Raw genomic sequence first — 13,233 nt, 5'->3', positions numbered from 1 at the left:
TATTCTCCACTCATTTTCTTGAAGACATAAGCATGCATGTTCATATATGATACCTTTTTATTGTTTGGTTTTATGGATAGAGTTATGTTACACACCAAGTTTTTGTATGAATCAAGTTCAATCAAATTAAACAATAAGACTTGAAATAATGATAGTCATAACTGATTTTTATTATCTTAGACCAACTTGGTTAATAAAAAGACTTGAATGTATAGGATTATTTTTATGGATAATAAACAGTTGTGGTGATTCATTTACAGCAAAAAAGGAAATTTACTCGATTTTTATTTTTCACCAGATCAATGGCTTATTTACATTTTTTGGTGGGAGGGATCACATTGTTTTAAAGACCCATAAAGTTAGATATGTCTCAATTAATTACTTTGGTAGAATACACACGTGTTACAGCTAGAGAAACAGAGTATTATTTAGCAAAGAAGTAATTGATAGCAGAAGAGATCATATGAGTATCTACTATCCACTATCAAAGTGTTACATCTGCATTCATGACATTGTTACGTGTGCCTATGCATGTGTGTATTTTTGGATGGTAATGTATCAAAGAGTTTTTTGAAAGAGAGAGTGAGAGGGTAGCTATAAGGGGAGGCAACAAAGTGAAAGCATAGTAAAGAAGAGGGTGAATAAGGAGAAAAAGAAAGTAAGGTGAATAGATATGTCCATGTCCCACATATCCAACACTTTTGAAGTCATCATCATTACTAACACATCTCTTTCAATTTATCTAAGTGGGCTTCTCCAGGAATTTTAATTTACTTAAAGGAATTATTCATCAAATTATATTCTCAATATAAAATTTAACTTTCAGAAAATTCTGTTGCCAAAAGTTAAAATTTTTTATTCTTATCTTATTAAAATATTATTGTATTCTCAATTATTATATTAAATATCAAAGAGATTTTTCTTTTATTGATAATGATAGTATTTTTTAAAATAAGAATATATTTCCAAGAATATATACAATGAACAAATATATTTATAACTTATTTTTGAGAATATTAAAAATAATATTTAATTATTTATAGTAATAAAAAACAAGTTTTTTTAATAATACTTAGGTATAATATTTCTAAGCATAATATTTTTAAAAATATAAATTTTAAAGTACATTTTTAGCCTTAAAATAATATGTTAAGTAGTACCATTTATCATTTTTGTGTTGGGTGCGCTCTCTGTTTATTTGTTTAATCTCTTTTATTTTCTTGCTTAAGGAACAATGAGTGGTATCCTATTATCAGCCAACCATTCTATGATTCTTACTTTCTTTAATTTATCTATTATGTATTTCTTTTTATTTTTGGTTTTGGTTTTATATTAAAACAGAATCCTAAGTTGTAAAACAACAGAAAAGAAAAAGGCAGCGTTCCAACCTGCCTTTACTTCCTAAAAGATTTCAGCAAAAATAAATATTCACAACTTAGAATAGAATATTCCAAAAACCTATGTATATTGATTTGCTTTTTGTGACTGCTATTTTTACTTATATATATTTTTGTATATATAGATATACCCTTATAGAATTAGAGGGCCCCTAAAAGGTACATGATGAATTTGAATTATACATCAATGTTGTATATTTTTTATTTTTTGAAAATGAAGTAATAGGTTTAAAATTATTTTTGTGGCAGTTCCATTTCTGCCACCAAACAACAACTCAAGTTATAGGCTGTTTTTAAATTCAGGCAATTTTTTTCTTTTGGTCCCATCTGTGTGAACTGTCCTTCAAATCCCTGCTGATTGCTGTTTAGAAGAGTTAATTAATTCTGCTTTTTAAAAGGATTAGGGAATAAAATGGTGTCGGATTTCATTTGTAGCCATAGGAATCTAAGTTCTCTTCATTCTCCAAACCATAATCTTGTATAGATTTTGAAGACAGAAAGGTTAAAATTATATCAAATCAAATAAAAATAGAAGAATTGAAGATGTCTCCATCGATCAGTAGATGTCCTTTCATCCCTTTGATATGCTTTATAGACATGATGTCAGTATCATGCAAATCCATCATAGTAGATGCCTTAATCTGTATTTGTTGTATACAATATAGTTAGTTTTTATGCAACTTAAAACATTCATATCTAATCATTAGTTGTTGCATAGGCAAAATTAATTCTCTTTTAAATTCACTATCTTAAAGATAAAATAAAATAAAAAACTTATGCCACAATGAAATTACTTTATTGAAGGTGCATACTAGCAGATAAGTGCAGGCCATCTTTCAGTAACCAAATTTTTATAGGCTCTTTGTCCATACATTAACATGTTGGGAGTAGTATAATTTTGAAGAATCTTTCTTTCTTTCTTTTTTTTTTTTTTTTTTGAAAGAAATAGTTCAACACTCAAAGTGGAACATACAAAGACAAAGACAAACATGATAAAAAAAAAAACAAAACAACTCTTATGTTATTTTCGGCATAACTATCAACAACATAGTTATTTATCACACTACTCCATAACACATAAAAGCGATTGAGCTGCACAATTTACGACACCTGTTGTCTTGCTCTGAAATATGACGTCATTCCTTCGTAATCAAATATTTCATATAACTGAAAAGAACTCAACTAATCAATATTTACGCAACTCTTTTCTCATAGGCATAGATCTCCAACTCTCAAAATGATCTTTCAAGATATTGGAGTAGTCCACACCTGTCCAACCGTGATCCATATACACCACACCTGCTAAGAGTACTCACAAATAATAAATAAGTGATGTACATTTTCAACATTCTTCTTACACAACACGCCCAAATTATCATTTTGTTCTAGGATTCCCAACATACTTAGTCGATCCTTTATATTGACCCAGCTTACCAATACAAACTAAGTAAACAACTCAACTCGAGGCAGAACTAATCCTTTCCAAATTTTCTTTGTAAATTTGCAGTTCAGAATCTCCTCGTCTAAAGTCTTTTCTTGCAAAATCTACATAAAATTTTTTTCCTTACTTTTTATTTTTTTATAGTGTGGAGAATTAGTAATGAGAATGGGAACATTCAATTACATTGATCTATATATTTTTCTAAAAAAGAATGAAAAATTATTTTTGCTCATTCTTATCCGTGAACCAAAGAATTGGACATTCTAACCATCACCTAATACCTATGCTTATCTCAATCTATAATAGATTCTGGCACCTTATCACAATTTGTTAAATAGAACGAAAGAGAAATATAGCATCCCACTCTTTATAGGACATTTTTGCCTTTTCAATTTTCATATCATTCTTAGCATGAGGACTCTATAAATCAAGGTTACAACATGGCACTAGAGCCTAGAGGATATGATATTTATTTTAGAAAAATAAATGCTAAATTAATTAGCTTAAAACTCAGTTAGCATCGCTTCTGGATTCTCATATCAAACATTGGAGCCTACTTATAATAATGCTAAAACTTCGATCCTCTAGAATGTCATAGTCACCCTTCATTTTCTATCCAGCAGTTTTAGACTTTAGTATACCATTTTTTTAAAATAAAAATAAAATTTTAATTGTAGACCCCCTTCACTTTCTCCCGCGGCGCTCCCAATCAAGAAATAAAAAGGGGAAAAAAAAAAAAGTTAAGAGTGTAATAGAAGGACGTTAATGGTTATCATTGGAAATGAAAAAATAGGGGCCATTTTGTATAATTAATATGTAGGATTAAATAAAGTATATACACTTGCAGATTAATTTCATAATATTTTATATGTCACATTTTTTGTTGGCTTTGAACCCACGCAAGCCGTCTAATCCTGATTAAGGGTCCCTCATCTAATTGAGCAATTAGATAACAATTACAATTCATGAGCTCATTTTCAGCATAACTCGCCAAATTTGAAACTTACAAGGAGCTATTTGGTCCATAATATTGGACTATTAATAACTATGTGTGAATAAGTATAACATAATCTTTTGAATAATATTATTCTTGTTCACATGGTTTTAATTACTTTACACCATGTCATTTGTTCCAAATATGGGAAATTGAAGAATAGTATGCAATTTTTTGGAGCTCTATTTTTGTTCATCTAATTATCTTTTATCAGAACAAGCAAAAATTGGAATTGGGTAAGAGCAAATTTTATTTTAAAGTATATTTTTTGTTCTTAAAATTTGACAAAAATTTTAAAATTACCCGTAAGTTTTATTTTGTTTCAATTTTGTCCCAAAAATTTTCGATTTGTATCAAATATATCCTCGATGGCTAAATTTTTAAAAAAATTTAAAACCAATATAACAATAATGCATGAAAATTATGCTTGATTTACTTGTATTGAGGGTTATTCTTATGAAATTGTTGTTGAATTGGTCTTAAATTTTTTGAAAAATTAGCCGTCAAGGGTATATTTGATACAAATCGAAAACTTTTAGGACAAAATTGAAACAAAATAAAACTTAGGGATATTTTTAAAACTTTTGTCAAACTTTAGGGACAAAAAATATACTTTACCCTTTTATTTTTTAGAACTCCCAATAGGATAAAAGAAAAGAAAATAATTTTTTTTTTATCACTTTATTTTGTTTCACATTTTAAAAAATGTTTGATGCTCCTTTAATTGGGATTTATTAGGAGCAATTGAGGGCTCCCCCACCAGTAATTAACTTTATAAAGTTGTGTTTAGCTTTGATGTTTCTTCCAAGAACAAGAAAGATAGTGCCTTTGAATTCAAAAACGTTTTTAATTTTTTCTTTTTTTGCATATTCAACTCTGCCTAATCAACACTACATCATAAATGGCCCCATCTCAATACCTATCTCATTTAGTCCCAAGTTATACACAACTACTTGCCCATAATTAAAATTATGATACAATATGTTCATATAACAAACTTTGATGAATCATGAATGAATTGATTTATTCATTTATTGTATATAATAAGACATTGTCATTAATGAGGGGGCACCTTCCTTTTTATTTTTTCTTCTCTTCAATTTTCTCTACCTAAATATATGCTTATATTGCAACTTAGGTACCATTTTACTATCTGGCATAACAATTATTTACATCTAAAATTTGTACTTTTTTTGGGGGGGGGCTTTATGGATTCAAACATGATCAATTATGATGAACAGGTGCAAAAGTATGATGAGATTTGCTTTTGATTTCGTTTGAGCTGGCAAGTATGTACTAAACAAATTTGATAATGGGAGTGTAATGTAGGTTAATTATATTTGCTCAATTATAACAAAGTAGGGCCAATTTGGACACTGAAAAACTTATGGTGGAGACTTGACTAAAGCAAAAGCAATTTGGAGGGCCAAAGGCACAACATTAACTGAAGCTAGCCATAGATTCCTCTTTCAAAAATGTACATAAGTACATATATTGTCACAGGGCCTTAAGATCACTTTGTTGCAGTTTTGAGTTCCAATTCTAAGTTAGAAAATAATAATAAAGAAAAAGCATGTTCACCACAAATTTCAAACCAGATTAGTCGATCTTTTATAATATAATTGAAATACCAATTATAAATCACAAAAAAAAGAACAAAATAATATTGAATTGTCATAAAATTATTTTAGAAAACATGGCAACAAGGTCGGTGAGAGGCGGTGCAGCCCTGCTTCCATAAAAGGCCAAGTTCGACCCTGTTGGAGCCTAACAAACTGCTCACTCCATATTTGTTTCGGCTTCTTAAGCCCCCCACCATTCATTTTCTTTCTTTTTCGCATTTTTTGTTTATATTGGATTGTATACCTAACTAGTGACTCATTTTCATGGTACATCCAACATGAAGATAATGGGAAAAAAAAAAACAGTGAATAAATTTAGAGTTTTACTAATAGAAATTTCTTCCGTCAAGGTAAAGTTGGATAAAGAATAAAAATTATAATTAATTTTTTTTTAAAAATGTGCATTGCACATAATATTTTTATATTTTAAATATTTTTTTGTATTGTAAAACAAACAATCTTTACTCTTTACTCAACTTTTTTATTCAATATAGTATTTGTTACGATGGTTAACCGGAGATTATTAGGTTGGATTAGTTTGGCTGACCCAATCGTCGGAATGAGGAAGTATCCAAGCGGATTGATGATCCAAGGCCCCATCCAACTTCGGTATGAGAGAATGGGGGGTGGTACCTGTAAAGACATTCTGATGCCAAAAGGGAGCAAAACAGGTCTAGAGAGTATTGGGCTTCTAAGATACTTGAGGTGAACCCATAACTACCGTTGGTGTAGTTCCGTTATTTATGGGGAGTAACCGTCCCTTTATCTTAGGGAGGTTGAGATAGGAAGTGCGTAGAAAGATTTTAGGGGCAGTTACTCATTTGGATGGGTGTTTATCTGCCAGATAATTTTCGTCCCAACTTCTTTAGAACAAGTCGTGGTAGGAACCGACTTCGTGGGGTGAAGATCGGTGTAGAGCGAGACTTAATCTTTTGGATTGGGCCTTTCGTTTGGACCTGGGCCTTATCATTGGGTTAGGGTATGAACAGTATTATCCTTTATTAATATGTGTTCTAGAAATAGATTTTGAGAATATCATAAAAAATATAATTAAATTTTTTAAAAAAAGTGTGTCTTGCACATAATATTTTTATTTTTTAAATATGTTTTATATTATAAAACAAACAATTTTCATTCTTTACTCAACTTTTTTCTTCACTATAGTATTATCCTTTATTAATATGTGTTCTAGAAACATTTTGAAAATATCATGAAAAAGAAATATTAGACTAAAAAGTTATGCAAAACCATCAATTTCTTAAAAGTAATTATTATTATATTCTTAAGATATATTTTAAAAATAATTTTTAAAAAATGATTATTATTATTATAAACTAATAAATTTATTGATTATTATATTTGACAAAGAAAGCCAGTTTAATTTTGGGTTGTGACATAATCTTGAGTGAGAAAAAAAGAAGACAAGATACTTTTCTTCCATAATATAGTAATATTAGATTTGTTGAGGTTATTTAATATTTATCAGCATATATAAATGCAGGACATAACAGGCTTGTTAGCAAAGTAAAATGAGTGAAGGTTTTAAGGAGCAATATTGTGAATAAAGAGTTTTTACTTGCAATAATAATTGGCTGGTTGCAAGTGCATTATATGTATATAACAAAAAACAGAAAGTGTGATAGAAAACAGACCCTCATAATGAAGTGAAGCATCTGCAGCCGTAAAAGGCCCCACACCCACAGCCCCTTACTTTGGAGTGGTCCCCACCAGCTCATATGTGTGGTCTTGTGGGCCATGCCATTTCTTGCCTTTGTGGATTTTTCTAACACGAGCTGGCACCATTAATGGATTATCAATAATATTATTTTGGCCAAAGAAAATTCTAGATATTGGAGGAAAAACCCTCAGGCCTCAATATATTGATGTAGTAAATTATTTAGTACTTCAATCCTCAAAAAATTACTGGTTGAACAAAGGAAATTATTCAGATTTTGTATCAGAAAAGAAGTGCTCAATTCCACAATATTAAGGCACAAATGGGACAAGTAACCTTAATTGTTGTTCTAGTGGAACAAGTGAACTACTGCTACTAAGGTTCTATAGTTTTTGTCAAAAAGGCACTAAAATGTTGCTTAGAAAATAAAACATTCTTTAACTTTCTTTGACTCAAGAACATCTCTTTTCTTTTTAATTTTTCATTTTCATTTTCAATTTCCCCCTCACCTCAGAGTCTTCTTTGGTTGTCATTCCATTCAAACCATACCACCACCAATACCTCCAAATAAAACCACCCTCTCTCTCTCTCATAAACAGTTAAACCTCTCTTCCCTTGGAAACTTGTTCCTCTTCCTCTAATTCTAGTACCACCTCCTTTAATCTGATATATTAATACTATTGTAGGGTAAAAGATCATCCCTTTTTTGTACATAACAAAAGAGAAAACACAGAGAAACCAACAACAACAACCATGGCTGGTAACAAGTTTGCAACCATGTTACACAGGAACACCAACAAGATCACACTTGTTCTTGTCTATGCCATCCTTGAATGGATTCTCATCCTCCTCCTTCTCCTCAATTCTCTCTTCTCCTACCTCATCATAAAGTTTGCAGATTTATTTGGCCTCAAGAGACCCTGCATGTGGTGCACCAGAATCGATCATCTCATAGAGCCTGCAAAATTCAACAAGAGTTTATGCAAGGATCTTGTTTGTGAAGCTCATGCCTCTGAGATTTCCAAGCTTGGGTTCTGCTCCAACCATCACAAGTTGGCTGAATCAAACCACATGTGTGAGGATTGCTCATCTTCATCTCAACCAAGTTATGCCAAATTGTCTCAAAGCTTTGGTTTCTTCCCATGGATGAAGCAAATTGGTGTGGCTGATGACAGGGCTATTGAGAAAACAGAGGAGCCTCTGACTTGTTCTTGTTGCGGCACCAACTTGGACAGCAGATTCTACCCTCCTTGCATTCTGATCAAGCCTTCTCTTGATGTTTTGGGGTATAGCCATAAGCAGAATTTGCTCACAGAGCGTGGCGTTGACACGGAGGTTGACGATGGCGATCGCTCGGATCACAGCAGATCAGATGAACAGAGCACTGAAGAAAATAGAGGAGGTGACTTGGTTTTTGAGATTGATCAGTGCTCTGGTAGAAGAACAGAGGAAGCAGGGGAGAGTTGTGCTTGTTCTGTTTGTGATGGCTTGGATTTTAGTTTAGAGAAAGGGAAAGAAGCCATTGAAGAGGAAGCAGAAGCTTTGATAGTTTCTGAGGAAAAGAATGATGATCAGGCCTGTGAGAAGAACACTACTTCTCAAGTTGATTGCACTGATGAGGAGACGACTCTGGAAATTCCAAACAAACACCTTGAATTTTTCATTCATGGTGATGATTGCAGGTTGATTCCTGTTGAATTTGACTCTGCTGCCACAGAAGATGCAAATCAAAGTAGGTATAAGGCCAATGGCGAAGATTTTATTCTGGATTTTGACACGAGTGCTGATGCTGAAGCTGCGCCGGTTATTGAGAATTGGCACATTTCTGGGGAGGAAACTGTGGCAGAATTTTCATGCCAAGAGAATTCAAAGGCCTTCAAGGTCAATGAGATTGAATCAATTCAATTACAAGAAGAGGAACAACATTTGGAGCAAGATTATCAAGATGTGAAGATTGCTGAAACCACTGAAGATTTGCACAAGGATGATAATGCTGAACCAAACATGGAAAGAAGAGATGGAGAATCATGTTCAGATGTTTCAACAGGTTAGCTGTTATTCTATTCTCTTACTTGATTTTCTATGTTTATCGAATGATCTAATACCTATCTTTATTCGCGCAGCGTCTGAAGATGGATCGCAGTTGCAGGGAGAGGAATTTGAAGCAGAAGTGTCCATAGGGACTGAAATTCCTGATCAGGAGCAAGTTGATGAGTATCAAAGCCAAGATATTGTTTTGGATACAAGTCAAAGGATACAAGAAGATCCATCTACTAGCACAGTCAGTTATCAAGTCCCGGATCATAGTGGTAAACCTTAACTTCTTATCTCATTCTTGCTAGAAATTTTTCATTCTGTTTTGTGACATTTTTCAATTCAATATATAAGTAGGCCATGAGAAATTAGAAGAATTTGTGGAATTCAAAACCATGTCACTTGAAGTGAGAATGCCAACAGTAAATAACCACTTTTCGGAGTCTTCTGAGATTCATGAGAATGAGGAAGAAAGGGTTCCTGAGACCCCAACTTCAGTGGAGAGTCTGCATCAAATACACAAGAAACTACTACTCCTTGACAGGAAAGAATCTGGAACAGAAGAGTCGTTGGATGGAAGCGTTGTAAGCGATATAGAATGTGGAGAGGTATCCATTGAGAAGCTAAAATCAGCATTGAAATCAGAAAGGAAGGCTTTAAGCACTCTATATGCAGAACTAGAAGAAGAGAGGAGTGCATCTGCTGTGGCAGCAAATCAAACAATGGCAATGATAAACAGGCTTCAAGAAGAGAAAGCAGCAATGCAGATGGAAGCTTTGCAGTATCAGAGAATGATGGAAGAACAATCTGAGTATGATCAAGAGGCATTGCAGCTTCTGAATGAGCTTATGATGAAGAGGGAGAAAGAGAAGCAAGAGCTAGAAAAGGAGCTTGAAGTGTATAGGAAAAAGGTTCATGAATATGAGGTAAGGGAAAAAATGTTGATGATGTCAAGAAATGGTAGCAGTATAAGAAGCAGAACTTCATCTCCCTCTTGCAGCATTGCTGAAGATAGCGATGGATTATCTATCGATTTGAGTCATGAAGCAAAGGAAGAAAACGGATTTTGTAGCAGCCAGCAAGAATGCAGCAACAACCAGAACACACCTGTGGATGCAGTCTTGTATTTGGAGGAATCATTAGCAAACTTTGAACAAGAGAGGCTATCAATTATAGAACAGTTGAAGGTACTGGAAGAGAAGCTTATTATATTGAACTATGAAGAGCAAGAGCAAGTTCATGATGATAAAAAATCAACAGAATATCTTTGTGAGGAGAATGGGAATGGATATCATGATCATGATGTTGATGATCATGGAGGTCAGGTAAATGGATATGCAAATGGCCATGCAAATGGTAAGCATCATGAAGGGATAAAAATCATGGGTGCAAAAGCCAAGAGTCTTCTCCCACTTTTTGATGCAATGAGCACAGAAGAAGATGTGGAGTTGAGTGGAGATGAGTTAGAATTTTCTCCCATGCAACACATTTCGGCAGAAAAGGCTAATTCGGATAAGAAAAAGCTTGCTCTAGAAGAGGAAGTGGATCATGTTTATGAGAGACTACAGGTGTTGGAGGCAGATAGAGAGTTTCTAAAGCATTGTATCAGCTCCTTGAGAAAAGGGGACAAAGGGTTAGAGCTTCTTCAAGAAATTCTACAACATCTTCGTGATCTCAGGAATGTGGAACTCAGAGTGAGGAACATGGGAGATCTTGCAGTGTAACTAACAAGTCCATGCTCATACTAGGTAAAATGCTGAACTTGAGTTAACTCCCCAATTGAGTTTATGATTTTATAATACTCTGCAACTCTCGAGTTTGATTACATTGTTTGATTTTATGGACTTATCTTGTTCTTTAATGAATGCAGATTTGTTATAATGGAATTGAAGTTGATCCACATGCAGCAGATCAAGCATACAACATGAGCATTGAGTACCACTGGTGTGGTCTACCATAGATACAGGACAACCAATGCAAATGCATCACTTCAATGTTAACAAAAAGTGGGATTCCTTAATGGAGAGGGGAAATCCTGGTATGGTCTGTGTTGATACAATCATGGTGGACAACAAAACTGGAGTCTACCCTTCTCTTTTTCTTTGTTTTGTTTTGTCCATGTAAGCCCAAAATTTTTATGGGGTTGGTGTCTCCATTTCATCATCAGTCTTTGTGGAAAAGGATGGTGATGATTGAGTATATGTCTGTGTAGGGTAGTGAGGTTAAGGCCAACCTGTCACATTGTGTATTTTGTGAGAAAAAAGACCTGGCTTGCAAAGCTGGAGGGATATAACAAAAGATTCCAGTGCCAGGTACATATAGCTTTTAGTTTATTAGAGACAGAATTAGGGCCACTACTTTTGTCATTTTCCTTCATTTTTTTTCCTTTGATAAGGGTGAAAGATGGGGTAAGTAGCCTCTTCCTTTTTCTCTTCTCTCATCTTTTGCATACTTGCATTCTGTTGAGGTTTGTTTTTTAAATTTTTTATTTTTCTGAGGGGAACAAGGTGAGTCACTTGTATACTACATGTATTCATTTTGTAATTATATATATATAAAAAAGTGTTTGTTTGTTTATACTGATTGGAAGTTCCTTGGTTACTGTTGTTGCTTAAAGCTAGCTTGTGACTGAGATATGCGTTCCGAAATAACTAAAAAGTTAAGAATAAGAATAAAGAATCAGAATATGAAGCCTCTACGGTTTTAGCATTGATTATGCTTTAAGGTTAAGCATAATGCAACTTCTTGTTAGGTTGAGACAAATGTAAGTAAACTAAAATAATAATAATAATAACAATAATATAATATTGAGATGCATGCTGCGTTGAAAAGTGAAAACAATAGAAGGACGGCAGTGAGATATTACTGAAAGGAACATTGCATGAAGTCATGAACCTATTGATCATAAGATGAGAAAGGTTCCAAAATCTATTAAAAGTGAAATGGCTAGTTAGCTACACAAGTCAACATCAATGCAAGAAGTTTTCTCAATATTAGCACTCATTAAGTTTGAAGTGTTATGAAAGAAAGAAAATGTTGAAGAGTTCATATTCATTAAGTGCAATACTAATTAAGAGTTGCTCAACTACTATAGAATTCGACAAAGTCGTTTATTATGTCATCCAAATTAAGGATAAAAGTAAACATAAGTGGGCAATAATTTAATGAATATCATGTATGCGAGACAATTAGATTCATGTTTATTATTAATTATTTATTTTGACCAAAAAGTCACAGATATTTACCAATGTAGTTTTGATGTGCAGAAATGAAGGCTATAAGTGATAAATACATTTTTTTTATGATTTGCATGTAGAGGGACAAAGATAGTAATCTCCATCTTATTGTGTGTTTTGTACCCAACCTCATCAAACATAAGAACTTTAAAAACCTTCCAAAATAAATGTTATTAGTAAGAAATTGTCGATGTCAATCAAAGATGACGAGTTATGTATGGTGTATACACTGCATCTGCCCCCCAACTAAGTTTTTCAATCAGTGAGAAACAAAAAAAAAAAAATGTTTTCAAGGGAAATTTAGGAGTGCCCCTGATGTCACGGTAGCATCCCAATGGACCCAATTTGCCGCGAATTTTATGTACCATCCCGTTTTCTATTTCTTCTGAGTATACAGGCCTTACCCTAATCAGGTGCGGAACTAGATAAAATATTAGAGGGATAAAAAATATTTATACAATTAAATTAGACTAAAATAAAATTTTAAAGAGAGTTAAACTGAAATTTACATATAAAAAATTAAAATTAAAAGATCATTGTCCCCTTTCCTACCACCTGACTCCGCCTCCTGACTCTAATAAATGTCACTTTTATTTTCCATGGAGAATAAAATAGACAATTATACCCTGTGACCGGACAATTTTGCAACCTAGTATTAGTTGTACACAACTTTGGTTCAAGGAAAATGTACCCTTTCTTTAAAGGATTTTTTATTTTAATAAATGAAATAATTATAATAATTACTGAAATAAATAAATTAAAAATTATTACTGAAATAAATAACCCTCTCTTATCTTGTTTACACTATAAATGAGATAAGGCTGGAAGACATTT

General features: G+C 32.8%; 1 protein-coding gene across 2 annotated transcripts; it reads left to right on the top strand.

The window, feature by feature from the left end:
• Nucleotides 1-7,287: 7,287 nt before the first annotated feature.
• On the top strand, nt 7,288-11,740 carry LOC112734747 (myosin-binding protein 2). Of its 2 annotated transcripts, none has more exons than XM_025784198.3 (4): nt 7,288-9,176; nt 9,253-9,438; nt 9,521-10,911; nt 11,034-11,740. In XM_025784198.3, exons 1-3 carry the CDS (start codon nt 7,883-7,885, stop codon nt 10,885-10,887), a joined length of 2,847 nt encoding a protein of 948 aa, XP_025639983.1. In that variant the 5' UTR covers nt 7,288-7,882; the 3' UTR covers nt 10,888-10,911; nt 11,034-11,740. The 2 variants fall into 2 exon arrangements, with proteins under 2 accessions (XP_025639983.1, XP_025639982.1); XM_025784197.3 differs by having other exon boundaries at nt 7,380-9,176; nt 9,518-10,911.
• Nucleotides 11,741-13,233: the final 1,493 nt, after the last annotated feature.

The sequence above is a fragment of the Arachis hypogaea genome, chromosome 3 (genome assembly GCF_003086295.3).
Source record: "Arachis hypogaea cultivar Tifrunner chromosome 3, arahy.Tifrunner.gnm2.J5K5, whole genome shotgun sequence".
NCBI lineage: Eukaryota > Viridiplantae > Streptophyta > Magnoliopsida > Fabales > Fabaceae > Arachis > Arachis hypogaea.
The sequence above is the reverse complement of the archived record's forward strand: the minus strand, read 5'-3'. Positions and strand labels throughout refer to the sequence as shown.